Raw genomic sequence first — 27745 nt, forward strand, 5'->3', positions numbered from 1 at the left:
GAGGTTCCGGGTTGGGTTCCTGGTACCTTCCAAAAAAAAGACAAGCAGGCAACAGACAGACACAGAAAGCAGACAGCGAGTGCGAGCAATGAAGTGGGGAGCGGGGTACAGAAATAAAATCAATCTTCAAAAACGAAAACCCTAAAAACGATGAACTGCTTCATTTTCCATTGGTGAAATCTGTAAATACGTCATGGAAATCAGAATCGTTTTCTGTTGGTGTCCCTCCACTGGTGGAATTTCGGCCTATCAGTGGAAACCCTGGGAGTCTACTGCTGGTTCTCCTGATGCACAGAGCTGTGCCTGCAAACAACTACTAAGCAAGACCAAAAACAAATCAACGTTTTAAAACGACACCAGTGGCAGGAGGAAGTAAACTCTAACGCCCCAAGCGGACTCTGGCAAAACGCCTTCCGGAGAGGAGGTCGGCGGTAGCTCCCCAAACACAGGTAAAACCCCGCAGCCTACATCCGCCCAATCGGGAGCGAGGAGGCGGGGCGGGGCCGGCGGGGCGGGGCGGGGCCGGCGGGGGCGGGGCCGGCGGGGCCGGCGGGGGCGGGGCCTGGCAGGTCCCAGAAGGTGACGCTCTTGCTCCGCCGGCGGCCCGCGGGCGCAGGTAGAAAGGCCGGCCGGCCCGGGCTTGGGCCTCGGGCGGCGGGAGATGGCGGCGGGCGCCAGGACGGAGGACGTGAGTGCACGGAAGTGGCGGGCGGCTGGCCCCGCAGTCTCCTTCCTGTGCTGGGGCGCGGACCGCGGGGGGAAGCGCCCCCCGCCCGGTGCGGCTGCGGCCGGAGGCGGCGCTGTGCAGGCGCTGGGCGCGGCGCGGTGGGGGGTGGCTCCCGGGCGGCCGCGGGGGCTGCGCGCCGCCTGCGCGGGCTCCGGGCTCCTCCCCCAGGGTGGAGGCTGGGGTGGGCTCCGGGGCCGCGGGCGCGCGGTCTCAGGAGTCCCAGGCGGGCGTCCAGCCCACGCGCCGCGCACCTCTTCAATCCCGGAACTCGGCGCTTCACGTGATGCGTGTCGGGCCTGACAGCCCTTCCTCCGGCGCCTCCTGGGCGCCCGCCCGCCGCGCTCCGTGCAGACCTTCTGGGGCGCTGCAGGCGCATCTCCCTTCCTGGGGGGCTCCCTAGTGCTCCGGTGGACCTGGAGCGGCTGCGACGCGCGCGCCAGACGCCAGCGTCCCGCGGGCAGACCTGTCGCTGTCATCGCCCAGAAACCCACGCTGGGAAAAAGCAATGTCGTGCCAGTAGGAGTGACAAGATTAAAAGATCTCCTTACTTAGAAGAATCCAGACTAGGTTACTAAAAACCCCCAGTGACCCAGTTTACAGTACAGGGTAATAGCATTATTGCAAAAATAGTACTCCATTGCTTAAGTCTATATTAAGACATTTTCAGGGGGAAACGTGTTTCTGTGCCCAGAATTAACTGGGTTGCCCCATGGGTAACAGTACAACTCTTGCCCTTGAGAAATGCAAGCTGACAGTTACATTGAAACACTAACATGAATAAATCAGTAGGAATGATATTATGATCCCATGACTGAATGATATGCATCAGGAAGAACAAGACTCACAAAACACGGTTCCAGACCAATAAGAAGTTTAGATTCATGTGCAAATGCTGACCATATATAATCTTTAATAAAGACTTAACGATTTCTAATGATGAGACTAGAAAGTTCAATTTTTTTCAGTTGAGAAAATGGAAAGTTATAAAATCTGGAAGTAGACTTGGGACATTGAAAGAAAATTCATTTTTTCTGAATGTTTAATGTTGAGATTCAAGAGCTGACAGTTTATGGAAAAAACAAATATCTAAGGAGGAAATGAGACTCTTAGAGAAACGTGGTCAGTAAATGATTCTTGGTTGATTCTCAGCTATTCTGGGGTTCTTAGGTCTATAGCTTTTAGCTTTAAGATGAGTATAATCCTAGAAACCTGTTTTACCAAACAATTTGAGGGTAATGGTTCACCAACAAGTAATCACTTTATGATGTAAGTCACTTTACATCTAAGTTGTCTGCTTTTGGTATTTTGTAGATGTGGTTTCTAACATTTAGTAAAAGGCTAAACATTATGGGACACTTGCAGATGATGAAGTAGAGAGAAGTGGGTGCTGTTTGTATGGTTATGTTATATATTTCCTATAGGATCCACCTGATGGTATTTGATAGCCAGCAAATACATTTTATTTACTCAACGTAATTACATAGGGAAGAAACCACATTATATCCCGATCCCTTCAATGTATTAATTAGGAAAAGCAAAAGATATACATGTAAAGAAGAAGGTAATATAAGGCAGCATATGAAATATTCCAAATGAATGTTATGGGTAGTATGCTTTATATGAATTTTAAAGTAGGAAGAAAGCACTTGCCTGGAGTAGGCAGGAGAAGTTCTGTAAAGGACACACATTTTAGGTGGAACTTTGAAAAATTAGTTGAAGGCTGAAAAAATATAAGAGGGTATTTGTGGGATACTCTAGAAAGCTCACATAGGCTCGAGGAGAAGGTACATGAAAGGAAGGTAGTGGCAGATAAAGCTTACTGTTATCTTACAGTTAAGACTTCAGTACTAGCTTTGTTTAAACACATTTCTTAAGTGTTCATGAAGTTGGATGGTTTTTCATTCACTCAACACATACTGAACACCTGCTATGTATCAGGTGCGAAAACTACACAATATAATGTAGGGTCCCTGCCCTTGTGAATCATAACTTTTTCTGCATGTATGGGAGTATGTTATTATTCATATCACTAATGCTGGATATTGTGTGCTTAGTGTTATACGTTAAAATTGACATGCACAAGGGTGTACTAGGGACTTTTATTCCTGGCCAAGATGGAATAACTGGGACTGGATTTACCTTTCTGCCTGAATCCAAAAAATAGATGTAATATATAATAGTTTTCTCAAGATATTGGCCATCAGGCAATGAAGGATAGCGATCTCTGAGAGATAGGAAACAAGATGAGCCCTACAGTTGTCCCAGCCTACTGCCTTGAGAGAGTTTGCAGCTGCGTCAGAGGGCATGGAACCCTGGTGGAGCTGAGCAGACCCGTTGAGTTGAGGAGATGGAGTTGAGAGTCTGGGGAGATCAGGGTAACTAAAGTTCACAGGACAGAGTACTCAGAGACGAGAATGATGCAAAGGGAGAGAATTCTGAAGATCTGTATAGCCCTCCTAACGTATTCAGTGGAGACTGATCAGCACTTCCATATGAGGAAACTCCCAAGACCTGGGAACAAAACCACCTGAAAGGAATCAAGGGCATAGCACTTGTGTTCCACTCAGGGCCAGGAATAGTTCCACCAGCCAAAATGGAAAATCTTATCATTCACAGGGCTTGCCTCAGTAGTGGGGAATGGTTAGCCCTAAACTAAACACATCTCTTGGCCCATCCAATAAGTCTTAAAAGCAAGAGCAAAGGGGTTAGACTGTTTCCAAGTAACGTGACTGCATCACAGAACAAAATTCAAGAAGACTTATTGGAATATAAAAATGGGTCAGTAACCAAAGAGGTAAATTTTTTTCATATCTAGCATTCAATCATAAATTACTAGGCATGCAAAGAGGCAGGAAAATACACCATGTGAGTTAGAGAGGTAAAAAATTCTATATACAGAAAGCAGAACTTAAAGCCAGAGAATGCACTTTTATTGATTGCTTACTCTGTGTCAGGCACTATGTTTTTATGTGTATTATTAACTCATTCAGTCTTCCCAACAAAGCTATGGAGCATGTGCTATTTTTATTCCCCTTTTCAGATAAGGAAACAGGCCTTGAGAAGTGAGGTAAGAGTACAGCTAGTAAGCAGTAGATCTTGTATTTGAACCCAGGTCGTTTGTCTTTGGAGGCAGCTCTTGCTGCTTGTGGTCAAGAATGGTTCTCAGATTTTGGCCCAGGCCCTTGGTGATGCCCTTATCTGGATTAGAGAACATTGGAAGGACAAGTTTGGGATACTCATTTGTTTAACAAATGTTCTTGAGTGCTGACCATGAGACACTGTTGGGCACTGGGATTACAAAGGCACATAAGGCCAGTGGGGAGCTAGTGGGTCTAATGACATGCTAGTGGGGAAGACAAACAAGTAGGAAGACCATGACAGGGGAGTGTGATAAAGGAGGTGATCACAGAGTGCTTGGAAAGGCGTGGAAGGCTGGGCACCATGCATATCGGGAGTGTTGGGAGTGTTGGTCCGGGAAGGCTACCTGGGAATGACCCTGGATGGGCCTGAAAGGAAGAACTGTGAAGGCCAGGACACCTACTGACTGAGAAAGAGCTAGAGGCAGAGCATTCCTGAGAACAGAAATAATCAGAATTGTACCATGAGTTTTGAGAAGGCCTAGGAAACTATCTAGGCATTGAATTAAAAAGAGTTGCAGCAAAACCTATAAAATGGTGCAGTGTAAAACAATGTAAACTGGAGACCATGTCTAGTAGCAATGCTTCAGTATGTGTTCATCAGTTGTAACAAATGTACCACACTAATGAAAGATGTTAATGGGGGAAAGTGTGGGAGGCAGAGGGGGTGGGGTATATGGGAATCCCCTATATTTTTTGATGTAATATTTATATAACTTAAAGCTCCTTTAAAAATAAAGAAAAAAGACAAAACTAAAAAAAGAGTTGCAGAGCAGTTCTGAATGCCTGATATTGAAAATTGAGGTGCCTACCCCAGATGTGGATCATGCCCCAGATTATGTATCTGGCTTTGTAATCCTCGCACCCAACAACTTTCCATTATCCCGTTTGTTCTACTCCCTATCCCTTCCACAGAAAAAAGCCCTTATCCTTGTGTTCCCCACCTCACTTCCTCTGCCCGCTAACCATTAGTAACCTCCTTACACTATAGCCCCTTTTAGCAGCAGCTTATGCTGCTGCCTCCCCTCACCCCTCCTCCTAGCCATTGTATCTCCATAGCCACTGCTTACCTCATAGCCATCCGCCTTTACCCACCTATCCGCCACCACCCCGTAGCCAGCCCGCCCCAGTACTAACCCCTCCCTCACCCAACCCTATATAACCAAGTGCACTTCCTCAATAAAGTAGACCTGCGCACAGTCCTCGTCTCCGTGGCGTTTTTCCATCGCGCTGCGCGTCCCCACCACACCTTGAGCCGCCTGCTGCCGGCTCAAAGGGCCCCCGGCCCCCCGGCAGCTTTCCCTGAGCCAGCTGAGCTCCGCAACCTGCGGGAGCAGTATAACATCCTTGTATCTAAATCCTGTTCTTAGAATTCCCTTCTGTCATTTAGTCTTCATTTTCTATTTTCAGTGCAATTAGCTAACCTTCTAAACCTAAACCATCACCCTGTGCTCCTTTATTACGTACCTCCCTGTAGTATGCCCTGCATTATGTTCTATTGTATATTCTTATGTTCTTGTTTGGTCTTTCCTGTCTTATCCCTGACCTCCCTGGATGAAGACAGAATCTCCTTTTGGACAGTGACTCTGTCATTTTCTTTTATCATAGGCATAGTGCCTGGTACATGATAGTATTCTTTAAGGATGTAAGATTGTGAGAGTTTTGTGGCTCATTTGTATTAATATGTGGCAGAGACCTGAAGTACCGCTGCTGTCAGGACAGTTCAAGCCCACATGTACTCAACCTTCAATGGCTCCTTAGGGACATTACAACTAGTTGTTTTCATTGAGGATCTGGTATCTTCCTTGAGGATCCATTAGGGTGATCTGTTTCTATTAGTGCTCTAAAGTATTTCTACCGTAACTGAAAACTTGTTTTAAGCACTCTTAAAGACTCAGTGACTTTCAAAAGTCTGTAGACACCTGAGTCATTGTTTAAGAACTGCAGCCTTCTGTAATTATTTAATCAATAATATACTTAAAAAAAATCAATATCTGAATTTTGAGGGCTTGAAGAAAAGGACTTGCTCCGGCTCATTGTTTACCTTGTTTGTGAGGTGTAGGAGATAATTCAATTAAGATTTCTTCCATCTGTGTTAATACTTGTCTTCACCAAGTTGTAAACAGTAGCATTATCTAGAGTTTTGGGGGTCGTCTTTTTTTCCCATTGCTTTTAGGTAGGGCATGTGCTTTCCTGCCTAAATTGTCTGATGGGTTTTAAAGCTTTATAATTTAGTGGATTTGTCTTCGATACACAATCCAGAAATTGGTAATTATTGCTTCCATTTTTCTGTCCCCCAGGGTTCCTTGGATCTCACCCAGAGTATTGAGGATGACCCCCTCCTGGACGCCCACCTCCCACATCACTCACTGCACGCTCATTTTAGACCCAGATTCCATCCTCTTCCTACAGTCATCATCGCAAATCTTCTAATGTTCATACATGTAAGTTGACTGGGGAGAAAGCGATCCATCCCGGGGGGATGCTGTTAAAAAAATATATAAGCTCTTCAGAGGGCCACGTGGCTGCCTCTGTCAACATTTAAAATGTGTATGTTTTTCTTCACTGATGTCGCCAAAGAATCTATCTTAGATCTATTTGTACACCTGTAAGGATGTTGTTGATGATACCAATCTTGTCTATATTGCCAAGAGACTGCAAATTCCCTACCATTAATATACTTTGTATGTCTTATCCATTTAAAGGAATGCTATGCAACTGTTAAAAAGAAGTGGGTATAACAATACAAAAAATAAAAATTTAAAAAAGGAAAAAGTAATTTTATAAAGAAGAAATGGGATAGAGGTATATATATTAACAACGTAGAACAGTCGCTATGATGACATTATCAAGTGAAAAAAATCAGATGTACAGTGGTGTGTACAGTATGTTCTTATGTGCAGTTTTGGAAAGGGAGTCGTGAGGGCTGATATGTCCATGAAGTTCTGTATTTAATAGAGTATTTCCAGTTGCATTTGTGAGCCTGTTAGCACTTGTTGCTGCTGAGGTAGAGGACAGAGGGTCTCAGTGAAAGTGACATTTAATATATTTTACTGTTTGCTTTTTTACCTTTTGAACTTTTTTACCATATATGTATAATTTTTTTGGAAAATTTTTTATTTTTATTTTTTTTGTGTTACTTTTTAGTTAACAGCAACGAAGTTGCAGATAAGTCTATATACGTTGATATAGAAATTTATCCACACCCAGGAAATAACGTTAAGTAGAGAAAGCAAGTTGCATCCGCATAGTGTGTACACGTTCCCCACGTTTATATGACAAGAAAATCCAGGGATTTTTAAAAGACTTGCGTGCAGGTCTTGTTGTAGATCTTATTGGCGGCTCCCCTCCAAGTCTGTTCTTCAGCCCCTCCATTGTTATTGCTATCCCAGGCCCTAGGGGGTACAGAGTTTCTCTTCATTATGATGAAAAAGTTTTGGTAATGGGTGATGTTGGTAGCGCAACATTGCCGGTGTCATCAACACCACTGAACTATATATTTGAATGTTGTGAAAAGGGTGGAAATTTTAAGTTTTATATATGTTACTAGAATAAAAAAATGTTTAAAACCATAAGACCATATAACACAAACAGTAAACTCTAATGTAAACCATGGACTATAGTTAATAGTATAATTGTAATAATAGTGTTTCATAATTGTAACAAAAGTACCACACTAATTCAAAGTGTTAAAAATAGGGAAAACTGTATATGTGAGTTGGAGTATATGGGAACTCTATTTTCTACAACTTCCGTAATTAAAAAAAAATTTTTTTAATGCTGTGGTAAGTATTTGTATCCATTCATTATAGGTACTGTGCTTTTACTTGTGAGGGATAGAGTCCTTAAAGTAGGATTTTTGGGTTAAAATATTTACAAATTATTTCTCAAAGCAATTCGTATTTCAGTCAGCAATATGTAAGAATGTCTTTTTGTCCATATTCTGGCACCAGTCGTTTTACATTTTTGTCAGTCAAGTTGGATGGTTATTCTTGTTCTCTTAAAACTGAAATTAGAAATAAACTTTTGGAAACTTGATTTTCATTAGTCACTTTTTAATTAAAAAAAGGAGGGCAGGAAACTACATTTAACATTAAATGACCATCTCTGTTACATGGGAATTTGAGGTGATTTTTCTTATTTGTGATTTTGTGCAAAATTTTATAATCTAAGAAAAGTTCATTAAAATGATGAAAAATATCTGTGTTCCTTAACTTATTTATAAAAATAAGAAAGTCATAGGTATAAGATTACAGGTTGGAATGGTTATTATTGTTTCCTAATTACTGATGTTGAATATTAATTCTTCTGCTTTCTTTTCTACCAGCTTGTGTTTGTTATTTTAGCATTTTTAACAGGTGTGCTTTGTTCTTACCCTAACCCAAATGAGGACAAGTGTCCAGGAAACTACACCAACCCATTGAAAGTTCAGACAGTAATAATCCTTGGAAAAGTTATTTTGTGGCTCTTGCATTTACTTCTTGAGCAGTACATCCAGTACCACCACAGCAAAGTAAGAAATCGAGGCTATAACATGATCTACCGCTCCACAAGGCATCTTAAAAGACTTGCACTAATGATACACTCCACTGGTAAGCCCAGTTGCCTCTCGACTTTTCTGTGGCTTGCTTGAGTGGTGAAAATGAAAGGAGTAAGAAAATGTGAAATTTGATATTATAATCAAATACATTCTCTCATTTTTGTGAAAGCAGTGTGTGTTGTGGCCACTAAAAATTGGACTACATTTGTATCTTGACATTTAATTAATATCTACAGTCTTAAATTTTCATCTGAAATCTGGAAATTCCCGTTATGAAGATGGTGTCCATGTTTCTCGTGTGAAAGGCAGAATTTCCCCCACTTCTGGTGCCACTAGGTTTATTCATCTCGAGGAGAGACATAAATTCTGTTGCTATTTGATATTTCTAGGGATAAGAAGAAGGATTTTTTTTTTTTAATGAAAATCAGTGCTTTTCTTGCAGTAGGAGATCATGATGGAAAATTTGGTGGAAAATTTATCTGCATGGTAAGTTCCTAGGAAAAAGAGGGAGTGTTATATAGTAAAATATTGAAAAATACACAGGTCCTAACTTATGAAGGCAGGGATAGAAGGTCCAGACAGGACTCAGAATACAGGAATGTTTTTCGTTATTGTTCCTTTGTTATTTCTTTCTTATTGTTTTTCTTTTCTGTTGCAGACATTACACTTGGAAGGCTTAATAGAAATAGGTTGAACTTCTTTAGGTATTTTGACTTAGTGTCAAAGCTTCTACCTTTTTAAGTGATTCTTGTTTTCAATTTGGCCCAGAATAAATCTTTAAAAATTTTAAATACAGATTAGATATACTGTATTTTCTCCAGAAAAACTGAGCAGTAGCTCGACAGAATAAGAGTTCTCTTTTTCTTCTCTGTTCTGTTAAATGCACTTTCTGAAAGGGGAGGCTGCAGGTACACCCACTCAATGAGGTTCTTAGTGGAAGTCGTTGAGCCTTGCTGTAGCACAGAGGAACCAGGGCCACCCACTTTATAGAGCTGAGCCATCCTGACTGATCTGGAGGGGGAAAGCCAGTCACTGCTCCCCACCTCTCTGAGGCTGCACCTGACCTCATGCTGAATGTTGATGAGTAGTGCTTGCTTCTGGCCAGAAGATGTCACTATAATTTGCACCCCAAAATAAAAGCAGAAACCTGTTTTGTTTACTGCAAAAACACGTGCTGTGTGACCAAAATAATGTTCAGTTTCTCGAGCGGTGGTCTGCAAAATGTATTTATGAGGCCCACAAATAGCTTGTCTGATCTTTACCTTTCTTCCGACATCTAATTCTTGTTTAACGTGAGACCTTTAATCATGATGTGGTACCTGGGCCCTTAGTTTAATTACAAATGACATCCCTTTTATGTTGTTCGTGCCCATGGAACTCCCCATTATAATCTTTCCGCCCGTCAGAGTGCCTGATTGCATAGGTTGTAGCTCAGGACGTGAGGATCCTCTGAAAACTATGTTTTCACTTTCTGTGCAATTTGTTTTCTCTAAATGTTAAACTGCCTTGTTCACAAAAGTAATTTACTAAGAAACAGTCTGCATGCTAAATTATCGGTCACTTGTGAGCGTCTGCGGGGAGGGTTAGAGCTTGTTACAGCTTAACTTGGAGGAGTGTGTCTTTTGATAGGTCATCTGGACATGGATTCTTGGCTCACAGGCATTTCTTTTGCACCAAGAGACAGAAATTAAATATAAGCATTCTCTTCCATGATGAGACTTAGATAACTGTGCTGAATAAGTTTCAGGAAATTCTAAGATACAGTGCTCTATGAATCACTTTTGCCCCTAAATTCTTCAGAATGAAAGAGCAAACTAAGGTTAAAATTAACTAATGAGCAAATAATAAAGAAGAACAAAAAAAACAACAAAAGAAAGAACAAAATATTAACTAATGAACATGTTGACTAGGGGGGAAATATAGCTAATATTCATTGAGTGCTTATGTGCCAGGCACCATAAGTATTTTTTTATATGTTAATTGACTTACTCCTCATAGCAGCTGGGTGCAGAAGGTGTTCTTGTTACACCCATTTTGCAGATGAAGGAGTCGAGGTGCAGATATGTGGGTAATTACTCCAAGATAAACTCTGTGTCCTGGACCGTCACCCAGCAGTCTGCATGGCTGCAGCGCTCATAACCCTTGTGCAGGTCTGCCGTTGGCACACTGTATGAGCCGTGGGGTGCTGGCATCCTCGCGCGCCTGTGGAGCTTGACAGACCGGCATAGTGAAGTCTTCTAAACGCCGTAGCAGTTTTTAAGTGCACAAGGGACCTAAAGGAGTGTCATTGGTAATAATCCTATAAAGCACTTCTTAGTTTTTAAGAAAGTCCAGATTCTTATATCGTATTACGGGGCACCATTTTTTCTTATGTGTGTGATTTGTTTTGTTTTTGTTTCCTCAGAAGTCTAGCTAGTTTAGGGGTTTCTCCCTGGAACTGTCTTCATTGCGCCGTATAGATGGACTTGCGTGCATGTCTGCCCTGGTGGGTGTCAGTGCTGTGCTCTGGCTCACACCATGTTTGTTTCTCCTTGCCAGGCAACACAGGGCTTCTCCTCACACTGTGCATACAGCACTCCTTCCCCGAGCCCGGGAAACTGTACGTCGCCCTCATTCTGGCCATCCTAGCCTTGGAGCTGATTTGTTCCCTGACGTGTCTGCTCATTTACACAGGTGAGGATTACAAGTAGAGTTTTTTTTTTTTTTAAGGTACTGGAGTCAGAGATTGAACCCAGGACCTTGTGTGTGGGAAGTTGGCACTCAACCATTGAGCCAAATTGTCTCCCCAGAGTTGTTTTTTTCCCCATTTGTTTGCTTTTTTGTTTGTTTTTAGGAGGTACCAGAGATGAACCTGGGTGGAAGGCAGGCGCTCAACCGCTTGAGCCACATCCTCTTCCCACACTAAACTGTTCTAAAGACTTTTGCTTGTTTCCTCCCCACTTAGCGCATAGTCTATGATCTTAAGAACAAGGAAGTGTTTCTTTGTAGCTGGGAAGCTATTTAGCATCTGGATCTCTCCATGCTAAACCATGTCAGGCCACAGGAAGATACACATAACAGCATTTATGTAATCGGCAAATTCTTATCAACTAAAGTAAAGGTCTTTTCATGAAAACAATTGAGAACAAATCCTTTTATTTCCCCCAAAGGCTGCTCAAGTATATAAACCTGGCATTTAAAGTAAAGAATTAAAAATAAATACATTTATACATGCAGACCTGAATTTAGTCTAAACTTACTTTGGGGTAAATCATTTAGCAACCCACTTCTTCCTAAGCTTAGAGCTGTCTGAAGGTTGGTTTCTCTTTCTCTCTGTCTCTTTCTCTCCCTCCCTCTCTTCCTGTCTCTCAAAACCCTGAGTAGTATATTAGACTTCGGCTATGTTAATGTAAAAAGTCGTATGGAAGAATACTTCAACAGAAAAAAAATCAAGCCCAAGGGAAATAAAGATTTCATTTCTGGTGCAAAATTAACATGCAGTAAAATCTGTCCATACTAGCAGCTGACTTGGTGGCATTGAGCTAACAGTTGTTTTGTCACAATAAAATGCCTCATGTATCCAGACAACCATTTAGAAAGAGATCATTTCCCTGGTTATCAAGGAAGAAGTGATGTGGGTCTTGTTTTGTGTTTCATTCTGTTAACTTTGGTGCATCTCCTTGAGGCCAAGAGAGGGCATTTAGAATATAAATGGAGCAACTAGTTTGTCTACTTAGAATAAATGTAACTGAGATGGCATTCTTAATTGACTTTATAAATGTCTTGATTTATCGGGTAACAATTAACAGAGTTATGTAAAGGATTATAATTATACCTATCTTTAAAAAAAAAAGTATGTGTCCCCCAATTAACTTTATGGGGAAAAAATGAATGAGACTTTAGTTATAAGATTAACTCTTCAATGTATAAGAAACTTTGTAATACTTCAATAAAGTGATCCATGGGTCAGAAATAAACATTTGAATTACCCTGTTTAACTGACATCAGTACCATTTTGTGATGTGTTGCGAATAGGGTTATAGTTCAGATTTGAGCATGTAATTCATTTAGTATGTTACTTTATAGTGTTCTACAACTTTTATTTACAGTAAGGGATCTGAGCCGTCATTAAAGTATCAGGTGGGTACTTTAAAAAAAGTATTTTCTGAAATACCTGTGTATTTTCTATGGCATAGAAGGAGATGACAACTATATTGCAAAGATCATGTGAATGTCATAAAAATAAGGGGAAATTAATATAGTTAAAATGTAATCCAAGATTTATTTCTCTAAGACAGGGATTCTTAATAAGGGGTCAATGAGCTTTAATTGGAATTCAAAAAACCACTGTTCCTGTGGGGATGTGTTGGTGCAGATGTGATATATTTATTAAATAATACACAGTATAGTGTGGACTTACAAAGGGGTCTGTGGCTTTCACTGACTGGCAAAGGGGTCCATGGAACAAAAAAGGTTAAGAACCCCTGCTCTAGGATTTACTCTACTATTTTTAAAGGATTTGCCATAGCATTTAAAACTAATAATACTATGAATAAGATAAATACCTGTTAAAAACAGAAAGACAAAAACCAGGGACCACTTAACAGGAGGCAGAGGGAGCAGATAATCTAAGAGTCCTGAGAAGAACTAATTTTTATAGTTGATGAGCATAAATGTGTTAGTTACATGACACCTAAAACTTAAGAATTTTCATTTAGCATATAGTATTTGTATTAGTCCCTTATTTTCCTAAATTGAATTGTTTATGCTATAGTCAGAGTCAAAGGTTTAGAAGCATATTTCGTCTTTATTGACATCACTTTTTACATGTTTTATTTGAACACAATGCACCATTAAAAATACTCTTTTTAAATCTCAAATTGATATGCTCTCTACTTTAAGGAAACCTAATAATGGGTCATCCAGACTTGCAGAATAAATAGATGATTTACATAGGAAAGGTTTACAATTTTACTTTTTATAAATTTACTTAGTGCAGGGTTTCTACAAATACTGACTTTCTTTAGAAATTCTATTCCTCCACATCCTCAGTAATATGCTTGCTTTTAAAATGATTATGTGCCTTTAAATGTACTATGGGCTCTGACAAGAGTATTTAGGGAGCAGTTTCTGGGAACAAATGTTGCTTTGTTCAGTGTGTCACAGAAAATTTAAGGTTGGGTTTCTTCATTTTCTTAACTAAAATATTTTCAAAGATAGTTTTAGTAATGTTTGTCGTAGCTCTTGGGCATTATTCTGTAATATAGTAATTCTAACCTAAAGTTGACTAATGAATTTTCATTGTTAGAGTAGTTATTCTTTAGAGCTATTAATATGGACTCTTCTCCTGGAGCATTAATTTGCCTGTGTGCCTCTAGAGGAGAGAAGTAGGAAAATAAAATTTAAAACAGCTCTGTGATACTAAATTTGATTAGTTTTCCATAAGTAAGTAAATCATTAAAAAATAAGCACATTTGTCTCTTGAAACAAATGCTACCCAGCAGCCAGTTAAGCTTCCCTGAAGTTGTGAGAGCTTCAGTGTAGAATGAAAGAGAATGTAAACAGGGAACAAGCCCATCTGTCTTTTGTATTTTGCTGTTTGAGCACACATGCTTTCCCTGCTCATGATGGAAAGGACAGGTAGAAGATTCTTGACCCATGCCGTTTGCATCGGTGTTTCTGCCTGACCTGTGATCTGAGAAATGCTAAACGCATCCAGCTTTATTTTAAACAATGCAAAAATGAGTCTGAAAGATGTTTTTGTGTTGTCAGGCTATGGGCATGAATTTTATTTCTGCCTCCTAAATTTTACTTGAATGCCAAATAACTGTTGTCATCTATTCCCAGTCCAAGAATCTTCTATGTCTAGCACCTCAAGTTTTATGCCTGAGTTCCATTGAAAACCTTACGATCTTCTCATTTCTAACTTTCTTGACCACCGCCTAAAAGTCAAGGGCTTCTAGCTGTTTTTCTTTTGTCATCTTACTACCTGCTTCCTTGCTGGTTCTTTCCAATAAGCCTTCTGCAGATCACCTCACTTTTCCACTCTTAACCTCTTCTTCAGCCTACTTGGCATATCTTATTACTAGTTCTCAGCTGAGCCTGCATGTCAGAATAGTATATAGAGCTTTCTAAAAATTTGGTGGAACACCTTTCCAGGGCCATCTTAGCTCCTTGTGCAAGGCTTCTGTTTTGAAACTTTCCACGCTGTTTTAGAATGTAGTTTATGATTTGTACTTTTGTCCTGAACCAGTAGTTTTTTTTTTTTTTTGTAGAGTAGTTTTAACAGTGGAGACTTTGAAGTCATGCTGCCTTGGTTACAACCTCAGCTGGTTGTCTAACTTTCTGAGCTCCTTTGTATAAAATATAAATGAAAAGAACATTTACATCATGGGATGGTTTTGAGAAGCAGATGTATTAATCCATGTCACACATGGATTAAACTGTGCCTCCTGTGTTGTAAGTGCACAATAAATGTTAGGTGGTGGTGTTTTCATCAGTGGTGATGATCTGTGTTCTCATTGCTTAGTATAGACCTGGAACGTAGTAGGCTTTCCAGTGTTCGAATACCCTAATAAATTAACCCATTTACTTACTCATGAAGCAATTTTATGTATTTTAACTTATTGAGAATAGCCAATTCATGTAATTTGATTAAATGAAAACAAAATTTTTCATAATTAGATAATCTGACTAATAATGACTTTTTATTTTAGTGAAAATTCGGAAATTTAATAAAGCTAAACCACGGCCTGATGTACTTGAAGAAGAAAAAATCTATGCTTATCCCAGCAGTGTTAACTCAGAGACTGGATTCAGGTAAGGTTTGGGATAGAGGCAAAATAAGACTGGAGAAAGAGAATTAAAAGGTTTTTTTTTTTTCCCCTTAGAAATCTAGAAAGCATTCTAATGCTTGGAGTTTATGACTATGCGTATATGCACTTTATAAGTGTGTTTGATTTGTAAACTTCCTTTCAGCTGTGGTGAGGCTAAGTCTGAATCACTGTGCATTACCCTCTTACTTAACCTCTTACTCAATCTCTTACTCAGCCTCTCAGGAACTTATGACACTATAGATTCTTTCTTCTTTTTTTTTTTTTTGCCGGGGGGAGGGAAGTGGTCAAGCTCTGTAACAATACACCTTCCTGGGTTTTCTCCATTGATGACCCTTTCTTTTCTGACGGAACTTACAAATGTCAGAGTACCAAAGGGCTGCCCTCTCTTTCCTGTCTACTTCTTTTCTACCCATCATTTCTCCTTACGTGACTTCCATGAATTTAATGTCATCCATATCTGTTGGAGTGCCTGGGTATAAGATGGTCATAAAAAGCAATGTAAACAAAAAAATGAGGCAGTTATTAACTGCAGGGAAAGTAGAAAGTTGTGCATGAAAGGAAGGGGGACAGGGAACTGCTCTTTTTCCATTGTGAACCTTGCAGTTAGGAATAGTTGACTTTTTTTAAAACTTTGAGTATTAAAAAATAGGTTTTTTTTTTTTAAAGATTTATTATTATTTATTTCTCTCCCCTTTCCCCTGCCCCCAGTTGTCTGCTCCCTGTGTCCGTTTGCTGTGTATTCTTCTGTGATGGCTTCTATCCTTATCAGCGGCACTTTGAATCTGTATTTCTTTTGGTTGCGTCATCTTGTTGTGTCAGGTCTCCGTGTGTGCGGCACCATTCCTGGGCAGGCTGCACTTTTTTTGCGCTGGGCGGCTCTCCTTACAGGGCTAACTCCTTGCGCATGGGGCTCCCCTACACAGGGGGCACCCCTGCCTGGCACCACACTCCCTGTGCACAACAGCACTTCGCATGGGCCAGCTCCACATGGGTCAAGGAGGCCTGGGGTTTGAACCGCGGACCTCCCATGTAGTAGGCAGATGCCCTATCCATTGCGCCAAGTCCGCTTCCCCCAAAATAGCTATTTTAATCCAAATTATAGAAATAAATAAATTGACTTATGTTTGACTCCCAAATCCATAACTCCAGCTCTGACTTTTCCCATCGAGTCCACAGTTTATATCTGATTATTTCATTACTTTTCAACATCTCCACTTGGATATCTAAAATAGACATCCCCAACTTCACTGTCTAAAACAGGGCCCTCTCATTCCTCCCAGCCCACCCCCTCACCCCATCTTTGGAAGTGGCACCACCAGACAATGGTTGGTGAGACCAGAAAGCTGGCATTACGCTTTACTGCTGCTTCCCTTACTCTATCCCCACCACGCCTAGAGATAATGCATCAGCAAGTTCTATCTCCAAAGTAATATCCCAAGTCCAGTCACTGCTCACCACCTCCACTGCCAAAACTCTGGTCCCAAGCCACAACATCTGTTACAAGAGTCTCTTTATTGGTTTCCCTGCTCCATGTTGATTCCTTTCAAGCCTTCTCCACATCACAGTACATACACGAATGGCCTCAGCTTTGCCCAATCCAGTGTGACTGGCTCTCAGTCCCTACACTTGCCGTCTCTTTGGCATTGGACATAGTTGACCATGGCCTTTTCATGAAGCACATTCTTCCCTGGGCTGTGAGATACGACACTCCTACCTTTCTTCCTATCTCATCTGCCACTCCTTTTTCAGTCTTTTTGGCTTGTTCTTCCCCTTCCCAATTCCTAAAGATGAGCATTCGTAAAGCATCAGCCCACGGTCTCTTCTTCATCTATATTACATTTGTACTTGTTTTCATCTAGCCATTGGACTTAAATAATCTGAACACAATGTATTCCTTAACATCATGCAAATTGTAGAGTTTTGAGGAACTGATTCAGTGGCAATACTAATACACTAGTTAAAGAAAGGGGTGAAACTTTACAAAGAAAAGGGACATTTTAAAAACTCTGATTGAAATAAACATAGTTCAATTCATTAGCCTTTAGTTTTGAGTATCATTTTTTAAATTAGTTCATATGAAATTGAGCCATCTTTAGGCACAGGTATAAACTGGTAGTTGAAAAGAAAGCCAGTTTTCTGACTTACTCTTTGAAGAAGCATGCTGCTTTCTTTATACTGTAGGATATAAATACTTAATGACAGAAAAATCCAAGGTTTTTCATGGTAAGTGGGACCTCATCAGAATTTAAAACTTTTTGAATCAAAGGCATTTCATTGTGAAAATAAAAAGACAACCTCTACCATGGAAGGAAATATTTGGAACCAGGGGAGTGGCTGTCGCTCAGGAGTTGGGCATCTGCCTCTCACATGAGAGGTCCCAGGTTTGGTTTCCAGTGCCTTCTAAAGAAGACAGGCAGGGAAGCAGATTTGGCTCAACTGGTAGAGTGTCTGCCTACCACATGGGAGGTCCAGGGTTCCAAACCCAGGGCTTTCTGACCTGTGTGGTGAGCTGGCCCATGCACGGTGCCGATGCGCGCAAGGAGTGCCATGCCACCCAGGGGTGTCCCCTGCGTAGGGGAGCCCCATGCGCAAGGAGCACGCCCCACAGAGAGCCACCCTGTGCAAAAAAAGCGCAGCCTGCCCAGGGGTGGCACTGCACACACAGAGCTGACACAGCAAGATGATGCAACAAAGAGAGACACAGATTCCTGGTGCCACTGACAAGAATCCAGGCAGATACAGAAGAACACACACAGTGAATGGACACAGAGAGCAGACAACAGTGGGGGTAGGGTGGGGAAGGGGAGAGAAATTAAAAAAAAAAATCTTAAAAAAAAATGAAGACAGACAAACAATGAGCAGACATCAAGCAGACAAGCAAAAGCAATGAGCAGACAAGAAAAAAATGAACAAGACTGAGCAAACAGTGAGCAGACAGCAAAAACAAAAGGAGCAGGGAGTGGATGTGGCTCAAGCATTTGGGCACCTGCCTCCCACATTGGGGGGGGGTGCACACGTCCTGGGTTTTTTCCTAAGAAAAAACAGACAAAGAGCAGAGAAGACAATGAGCAAGAACAACAAGCAGACAATGAGCAAAAACAGTGAACAAACAGACAAGGCAGCCATCTCAAGGGAAAAAACATTGGAACCACGTATATCTGGTAAAGGTTTAATATCCAAAATTTATAAAGAAATCCTATAAATCAAAAACAACCCAATCAAAAATTGGCTAAAGATTTGAATAGACATTTCTCCAAAGGAGATGTTTTCATAGCCAAAAAGCCCATGAAAAGTTGTTCAACATCATTTGCCATTAAGGAAACACAAGTCAAAACCGTACCCACTAGAATGGCTATTTAATAAAACAACAATAGAAAATGAAAGTGTTGGAGAGGATATGGGGAAACAGTAATGCTCATTCATTGTTGGTGGGTATGTAAAATGGTGCATTTGCTGTGGAAAAGTTTGATTCACGTGCACTTGAGATGAATGTGAATCCTGTTATTATTGTAGAGGTATCTATTTCTCTCTTCAGTTTTCCAAGTGTTTGCATCTTGTATTTTGGAGCACTGTAGATAGGTTCATAGATGTTTATGATTGTTATTTCTCGTTGGTTGATTAGCTCTTATTAATATATAGTGTCCTTCTTTGTCTCTTGGAACAGATTTTGACTTTAAAGTTTATTTCGTCCAAAACTAGTATAGCTATCCCAGCTCTTTTTTGGTTATTGTTCATATCAAATATCTTTTTCCATTCTTTCACTTTCAACCTATTTGTGTTTGGATCTAAGTCGAGTTTCTTGTAAACAACATATAGTTGTGTGATAGTTTTTTTATCTCTTCTCCCAAACTGGGTCTTTTGATTGGGGAGTTCATCATTATTACTGGTAAGACAGGACTTATTCTCACCATTTTGTCCTTAGTTTTTCATGTGTCATCTTTTTTGTTTCTCTCCCTTTATTTTAGCCTCCTTTTGTGTATAGTTGATCTTTTGTGATGTAACTGATTTATCTTGTATATTTTAAAAATACTTTCTTTGTGGTTACCCTGGGGTTGGTATTACACAACCTGAGTCCACCAACTTACCTTCAATATCATACATGTTCTCTGCTTCTAAATTTGTTTCCCCTCTCTGTTTGCTTGTCACATATTACCTCTCTACATTTTGTGTGTCTATTATAAGGAAATATTTCTTATTCAATTGTATTCTAACTCTCATAGGAAATGAATAGTAGAGTTATATACTGAAGATACAGTATTTTTGGGTTTTGCATTTCCTTATGTAGTTACCTTTACTAAAGATCTTCTTCATACTACTCCAGGCCACTTTTCCCTGTCTTTTCCTTTCATCCTGAAGAGCTCCCTTTAGTAATTCTTGTAGGACAGGTCCTTTGGTGATGAAATCTCTGTTTTTGTTTATCTGTGAACATCTTAAACTCTCCCTGATTTTTGAGAAACACTTTTTCCAGATGAAAAACTTTTGGCTAGCAGTTTTTTTTCTTTCAGTCCCTTAAATATATCATACCACTGCCTTCTCATCAACAAGGTTTCTAATGAGAGATCGGTGCTTAGCCATATTGAGGATCCCTTGTAGGGAATGGAATCAGTTTTCTCCTGGTGCTTTCAGAATGCTCTCTTTATCTTTTGCATTTGACATTTTGATGAGTAGATATAGCAGTTTGATATGGTTATGAATTCCAAAAATAGATATTAGATTATCTTTGTAATCTGATCTGTATGTGGGCATGACTGAGTTTTGATTAGGGTGTGATAAGAGCCATGGCAAAGAACAGAGTTGAGGGTTCTTATTGTTGGAGTTTGATGCTGAAGGTCTTAAGCTGGAACCCTGGGGAAAGAGACAGCCTGATAGTCTACGGCTGACCTTGTGGAGAAAATAAAGTAGCTGAGCCCAGAGGAACCCAGGAAGCCTGAACCCTTGCAGATATTGGCAGTTCTCTTGCTCCAACATGTGAAAATAGACTGATGAAGGAAGTAATTTATGCTCTATGGCCTGGTATCTGTAAGCTCCTACCCCAAATAAATAACCCTTCATAAAAAACAATCAATTTCTGGTATTTTGCATTAGCACCCCTTTGGCTGACTATTACAGTAGGTCTTTTAGGGTTTATCTTATTTAGAGTATGTTTCACTTCTTAGGAATGTTTCTTTATGTCTTTCATAAGAGTTGGGAAATTTTTGGCCATTATTTCCTTACATTTTTTTTTCCCGCTTTCCCTTCTCTTCTCCCTTTGGGACTTCCATGACATGTATGTTGACATGCTTCATGCTGTCACACAGGGCGCTTAGATACTGCTCTCAGTTTTTTTCTATTCTTTTTTCTATCTATTCTATGATTTTGATTGTCTTGTCTTCTAGTTTGCAGATTCTTTCTTCTGCCTGTTCAAATCTGCTGTTATATGCCTCTATATTTTTAATCTCCATTATTGGAGTTTTGTTATGTTTCTTTTTAAACGTTCTAAGTCTTTTTGTTCTTGTTTGTTTATACTTTGTCTTCTTAATATCCTTAAATTCTGTATCTAATTTAGTTTATTTCTATCCATATTTTCCTTTCGCTCCTTTAATTGATTTAGGTGATTTGTTTGAATGTCTTTGATTAGTTATTCCAAAATCTGAAGTTTTAATTTATTCCCTTGAATGAGCCATAACTTCCTGTTTCTTATATGACTTGTGGTTTTGTTTTTTTTTTTAATGTCTGGGCATCTGCCTATTTTATGTGCTAACCCTGAAAGTCAGTTTCTCCTTCTTGCCTAGGGATTTGTTGTAGATTGACTGTATGTTAACACTCTTGTTCAATGCTTGATCCAGCTTATAGTGTACCTTTAGAGCAGCCTGTGTTTAACGTTCAGATTTTCTTAGGTCTTCTGTACCTGTTTCTTGCCATAGAGATGCAATACAACTTTTAAAATTGCCCTTTCATGTACAGTTGTTTCACTTTCAGGAGGGGATTTCCTTTCCTTTGTTCCTTCTCTGGGAGTCTTGTGCTGTTTTCTGTTGTGTAGATTTTCCTCCTGATTTGCCCAAATGCTCTCCCATGCTTGCAACCTTTATATTAACAAGCATAACTATTAATATATTAGTATTTTTGGTTCACATGGGACTACTCTACACAGGTGATTATTATAATCACCTTGGTTATTTCCCTTTTTGTCTCTTAAAAATATTTCCCTTTCAACATATGTAGAATTTATAAGGAAAAACATTATTTCCATTATTTCTTTATTTTATTTTTGAATAGGCAGTTTTTAGTCACAACATTCAAAAGCCATCTGGTATATTTTTGTTATTATAATTATCATCGTTATTATTCCTAGTACTAATACCTTAAATTAATGGAAAGAAATTCAAGACACTTAATAACTGTTAATTCTGAGCAATGAGATCAAAGTGGGCTAGGAGAGTGGTGTCAGAAGAAATTAGGAAACTTATATGCTTAAATTTTATACTTTTCTGGACATTTTAATTTGTTTCATATGCAAAGTAGTGTCATGTTTTTTAAAATGCACCTCATGGTCTGAGTTGTTTGTTTTAATGTTAGATCATCACTTGATTATTGAATGAGCTTTGTCTTTGCTTGTCTCTCCAAATATTATTTAAGTTGATCACTTAGATTCAGTTTTGTGCTCTAACAAAATAGGATGCCTCTTACCTAAAGTGATACGGCCTTTTAAACTCTCAGAATTGTAAAAGCTTTTTATTTTTTAATTCATTAAAAAATTTTTTTGTAAAAGTTTTTAAAATTTCAAAATGATATTTGCAGAATAGACTTGTTTCAAATTTAAAAGGACCTAAAATGGGTCATAAAATAACCTCACTTTGGAAAATTGTCCTGACTTATAAAATCTAAGAAACAGTAACAATTATAATATGCTATTCTGAAAACTGGTAGTAGGGACCTGTTTGCAAAGAGTCTAATGACTATTGGTAAATAAATGTAACCCATTAATATCTTGACTATTTACAGGACTATTTCGTGTCTTGAGGAAATTGTTGAAAAGCAAGGAGACATAATATTATACCTGAAACGACACAATGCACTGCTGAGTAAGCGATTGTTGACTTTCACTTCCTCTGACCTAGGATCTCAGCCAAGTAGAATGTGAGATGCTCAAGAGGAATTCAGAGTCATTTAAAGACTGATGGACTACCTGGCCGGTTGCCGTAGGGAATTGCGGCTTCTGCAGAATGACATTTTACAGTTCATGTTGGAAACCTGAATTTGGTTTTCAAATGTGTGGCTGTTTAGTATGTAAGGCTTGTGGACTGTTTGAAATGTACTTTAAAAAAGTCTTGTTAATTTGAGAAGAATGGTCCGTTTTGCACTTATGGAAATTATTTAACTTCTTTGCTTTATTCTGGGATCAAAGATAGAGTTTTAATGTCTCCATGGCCAACGCTTCTTCCATATGACTTTAGAACCCTGTAATAATTTAATTATTTATAGAGGAAGTCTGACTTGACAATCTGTTTTAAACAGGGTTTTCATCAAATAAGTTCTTCCTACTTTTAAACTAATGAAAAAGTTTAATATGGTTAATAGGTTTTGTTTTTTCTTACACAGAACCTTATCATGTATTTTATATGCTTATGTGGTATTGGATGACAGCTTAGTCCATGTAGAGAATTTACTCACCAGGGTCTCCTAGGTGATTTACTATGCAAATGCTTCCAGTATTTTTATTCCCCAGAAATAAAATATGTATTACCTAGACCAGTGTTAGACTAGCCAGTGATGCCATTCATTGGCAGTAGCTGGAGAATTTAGAGAAGGATTTGAAATGTTCTTTTATTTTGCCCTTTTTCAAGAAGTTGCCATATATTTTTCATTGTTGACTTTACTTCATTGGGTCAATAAATTATAGGAAAAGAACATCTTTCGTTTTAAAGAAAACAAAGACACCTTTTAATGTCTTGGATTATACTTTTGACAGGAATAAAATGCCATATCAATTTATATATAAATATTAAGCATATCTAATTATTCAGATAAAATGAAGTATTTTTATGAGTACCTTTTTCCTACTGGTACTTTAATTATCCATTAGCACCTTTCCATGCTGCCTTAGGAAACCTTTTGGTTGAAAGCTTAATATTGTGGGTGAGGTATTTGTAATTATGCACGCTGTTAACTCTTTTTGATCATTAGCTGAATACTTAATATTTGATTTGAAAAGTTTTGAGCTATACAGACTTTTTGGCAAGGGATATATTATTCAGACACAACTACCCACCTGCTTCTTTTAAATACAGCCCTAGCTGGGGCATTCTAAAAGTTTTCTTCTAGGGTAAGGATCATTGTATGTCACCTCCTGACAATGCAGTTAAATCCCCCAAATCATAATGCTCACAAAATAAGGCCAAAACTTGTATTTTCAAAATTCAGATTATATCCAAGTTTGACTTTTTTCCTACCCTCCTTTCCCACCTTTTACCACCCTTCCACTTCCCCCTCTCTCTTCCTTCCTAATTAATAAGTATGTCTCAAAGCCATTATTTTCTCTGGAAGTCTATTTCTAAGTCTGAAAGAGCCTATGAACTTTCAAAATGAAAATACAGGTGGTAGACAATGAATTCTTGTTTATTTTTAAATTCTATTTGGATCTATAGTCCATTTCTAAGCTCTTTAGATAAACTTTGGTTTACAAAGAAAGGCATAGTTAAAAAGTGAGGATACTATTTTGAATTAAAATAAGCCATTCACCAAAGGACACATTTTGTATGATCTCACTGATATGAAATAATTAGAATAAGCAAATTCATAGAGTCAGAAACTTCAGTACAGGCTATCCAGGGTTGGGGAGGGGGTAGGGAATGGGGAGTTACAGCTTAATTGGTACAGACTTTCTGTCAGGGGTGATGGAAAAGTTATGGTGATGGTAGCACAGCATCGTGAATGTAATTAACAGCACTGAATTATATCTGAATGGATTTAAGGAGGAAATTTTAGGCTGTATATATGTTACTAAAATATTTAGGGAAGCAGATTTGGCTTAATGGATGGAGTCCGCCTACCACATGGGAGCTCCTGGGTTCAGGTCCAGGGCCTCCTGACCCGTGTGGTGAGCTGGCCCACTCGTGGTGCTGATGGGCGCGGGCAGTGCCAAGCAGGGGTGTCCCCGCTTGGGGGAGCCCCATGCGGGAGGAGTGTGCCCTGTAGGGAGGGCCACCCTGCGCAAGGAGAGCGCAGCCTGCCTGGATGTGGTGCTGCACACATGGAGAGTTGCCACTGCAAGATGATGCAACAAGGGGAGACGCGGGTTTCCAGTGCCGCTGACGGGAGTCCAAGCAGACACAGACGACGGGGTAGGGGGAGAGAAATAATAAATCTTTAAAAAAATAAATATTTAAAACAAAAAAGATTAGGATAATCAGGTTCTGATGAGCTGTAGCTTGTATAACTGCTGCGTTTTCTAAACTCAGTAATGAATATATCATACAATGAATGAAAATGAAACTATGAGAAGCAGCAAAACAGGCATTTAAACATTTAGCTTTCTATACTCCAGGTTAGCACTGTGCTAGCAGTGTGAATAAAGATTAAGAGAGACCCTGGCCTGTAGCTTACGTTCTAGGGAAGAAGGACAGGATTTCTAGGCTCTGTGGTAAGTGAAATAATGACAGTTAGCCCAAGGTCCTATAGGAGCTTGAGATTGGACAGTACTCTAGGGGGAAGGGAGGTTTTAGGTATTCCAGGCAAATTAACCAAGAGTCAAGGAAGCCAGGCAAAGAGCGACCAAAATCATATACATTGTGTATAAATTCAACCAAAAGTATGAGGACATGGATAGACAGGGTTGCTTCTTGGAGATCCTTGGTGCTAAGCTAAGAAATGTGTGCTTTGTCCTGTGGGTAATGGGGATTCGTTGAAGGTTCTCAAGAAAGGAATTGACAGTCAGTTTTAGTTTTAGGAGGATCAAATTATAGTGCAATGTGGAAGGCAGAAAGATAGGTCCCCAAACTACATTTTATTATAAATATAATATGTACAGGCATATCTCATTTTTGAGCTTTGCTGTATTGTGCTTCACAGATACTACATTTTTTTAATAAGTTGAAGGTTGGTGGCAGCCCTGCATCAAGCAAGTCTTTTGGCACCATTGTTCCGCTAACATGTGCTCACTTTGTGTCCCTACCACATTTTAAATTAGGGTTTGTACATTATTTTAAAAGATATAATGCTGTTGTACACATAATAGACTACAGTATAGAGTAAACACAACTTTTATATGCACTGGGAAACCAAAAAATTTGTGTGACTCACTTTATTGCAATATTTGCTTTATTGCAGTAGTCCAGAACCAAACCTGCCTATATATATATGATTGTTTATTATTAATTTTGGAATTTTTTTCCAATGACAATAACATCAACACATCTTAAACTTATAAGCTTATTTTAAAAATTGTAATATTGAAAAGTAGAGAGAAAAAAACTATTGTTTGAAGTCCCACTACCAAAGAATTATACCAGTTTACGTTACCCCACTTGTCGCATACCCTCATCAGTTGTGGGTCTTATCAACCTGTTACAGCAAAGCCAGGAGTTCTGAACCATAGAAACTCACAACCAGCACTCCAAAAGGTGGATGAACAGTTTTATTATGCGTGGCCCTAGAGGAGAGTCAGTCTCCAAATTCTGAGCCCTTTTTTTCAGTTTTCATAGGTTTATATAGGATTTCAGGTGGGATCAGCGTAACTTTTGTTCATCGGCTAATGCGTTGCTAGGTGAAATTTTGCAAGCAGGGGCAGGGGGGTTGCAGAGGCAGAATGCAGCTGCAAGTTTGTGGGCTGATTTACAGAAGGGGGGGGGTTGTGAAGGGGTAGGTGAAGTCACTCATTTGATATCTTTCTGCTAGGCTATGCCCTCACAGGCTGATCCACAGAAGCGGGGCCAGGAGTGACTTGTTAGATATTTTGCAAGGTTATGCTTTTTATTCCTCAACAGACCTACTTAATCCTAGCTATGTGTTGGATAAAAAAATGTTAGATATTTTGCAAGGTTATGCTTTTTATTCCTCAACAGACCTACTTAATCCTAGCTATGTGTTGGATAAAAAAATGTTTCATTTTCCTAACTGCTAAAATAAATACCATACAATGGGTTGGGTTGCCAGTAGGAATTTACTGGCAACGGTTTCAGAAACTAGAAGGCTTGCTTACTCCTGGAGTTGCTATCTTCTGGCTGGCAGGCAATCTTTGGGGCTCCTTTGCTTTTCCATCACATGGCAGTGTATATGGAGGCATCTTCTCCTTTCTCCTCCAGCTGCTGCCTGTGCCCTGTGGCTTTTCCACGTCCAGTTTCCTTTGCTTGTAAGATCTTTTGCCATATTGGATTAAGGCCCAACCCTGATTGAGTTTGGGCACAGCTTAACTAATAACATCGTCAAAGACCCTGTTTCTAAATGGGTTCACAGCCCCAGGGAGCTGGGAGCTGAATATGCCCTTTGTGTGGGAAATTCGATTGCTAACATACGCCATTGTTTTAAATGGCATTTCTTTGAATACTAATGAAATTGAGCATTTTTTCATTCTCTTGTCTTCTATAAATCTTTTGTAACATGTAGATTCAAGTCCTTTGCCTTTTATTCCCCTGAGATTTTCTTTTTCTTAAAAATGCAATCTTCCTTTATGTGTTAAGCAGAGTCCTAAATTTACATGAATTTGAAATACTTCTTGGTGTTTTGGGTTCTTTTTGTCCTTTACTCTTAAACACTGCAGTCTGGACTCTGCCTTCCACAGCACTGATGGAATAGTTCATACTGATGAATCCCTAAATGCTACATCAGATGTCTTTTTATTATGAGAGAGCCACCAGTGCTTGACTTAATATACCCAGGCTACTGCTGTAGGCTCTTTTCCTTCTTTCAAGGATACAAACCAGTATTACTGGAATCAAATGAAATCTTTCCCCTTTTTTATTTTCTCCACATTTCCTCTGATGAAGCGTTTCTCAACCTTGACACTATTGACATTATGGGTCAGGTAATTTTTACCATGGGAGGCTTTCCCGTGCATTGTAGGACAGTTAGCAGTTGTAACAACCAAAAATGGCTCCAGACACATGCATTTCATTTAACATTTAATTAGAACTGACCATGTGCCAGAGAGAGTTCTAGGTACTGGGAATCAGGAGTTAATAAGACAAGAGAAGTTTCTTCTCATGGAATCTACATTCTAATGGCAGGAGGAGGAATAGAGAGCAGACAGGAACATTATAGATAAACCAACCACTGGTTTAATAAATTCTATTTTTCTTCCATTAATTATACCCCATGGAGCACTCTTATGTTAATATGACTTATGGGGAAAAAATTGCCCTGTTACCATTCAGAAAATCAAAATAGCAAATGAAATAAATTTTGTGTTCTCCTTCCCCTATCCTTTTTGTAGAAAAGGCTAACTTGCTGGAAAGGTATGTCCTTTCAAAAGTCTGTTCATTTCAGAAACTTTAGTGATCTAGCAACCTGATCAAGTGCTGTTTATAATAAAATCTCAAATACACAACTCTCA

The 27745-nt window shown here is 39.4% G+C and overlaps 1 protein-coding gene across 2 annotated transcripts; it reads left to right on the forward strand.

Moving 5' to 3' along the window:
• The first annotated feature begins 533 nt into the window (after nucleotides 1–533).
• Nucleotides 534–27745, forward strand: TMEM192 (transmembrane protein 192). 2 transcript variants are annotated; one of them, XM_058275383.2, is made up of 6 exons: nucleotides 534–616; nucleotides 6165–6308; nucleotides 8192–8456; nucleotides 10943–11077; nucleotides 15100–15202; nucleotides 22201–27745. In XM_058275383.2, the coding sequence occupies exons 2-6, from the start codon at nucleotides 6297–6299 to the stop codon at nucleotides 22337–22339; spliced, it is 654 nt and encodes a 217-aa protein (XP_058131366.1). In that variant the 5' UTR covers nucleotides 534–616; nucleotides 6165–6296; the 3' UTR covers nucleotides 22340–27745. The 2 variants fall into 2 exon arrangements, with proteins under 2 accessions (XP_058131366.1, XP_058131343.1); XM_058275360.1 differs by having other exon boundaries at nucleotides 540–688.

The sequence above is a fragment of the Dasypus novemcinctus genome, chromosome 1, assembly GCF_030445035.2.
Source record: "Dasypus novemcinctus isolate mDasNov1 chromosome 1, mDasNov1.1.hap2, whole genome shotgun sequence".
NCBI classification, from domain to species: Eukaryota; Metazoa; Chordata; class Mammalia; order Cingulata; family Dasypodidae; genus Dasypus; species Dasypus novemcinctus.

What these genes read in the sequence shown, in the direction of transcription:
- TMEM192 (XM_058275360.1), top strand. Translation starts at nt 662, where the DNA reads ATGGCGGCGGGCGCCAGGACGGAGGAC. An exon ending in ACTAATGATACACTCCACTG is followed by an intron (nt 8,457 to 10,942) that starts GTAAGCCCAGTT and finishes TCTCCTTGCCAG; the next exon opens with GCAACACAGGGCTTCTCCTC. An exon ending in AACTCAGAGACTGGATTCAG is followed by an intron (nt 15,203 to 22,200) that starts GTAAGGTTTGGG and finishes GACTATTTACAG; the next exon opens with GACTATTTCGTGTCTTGAGG.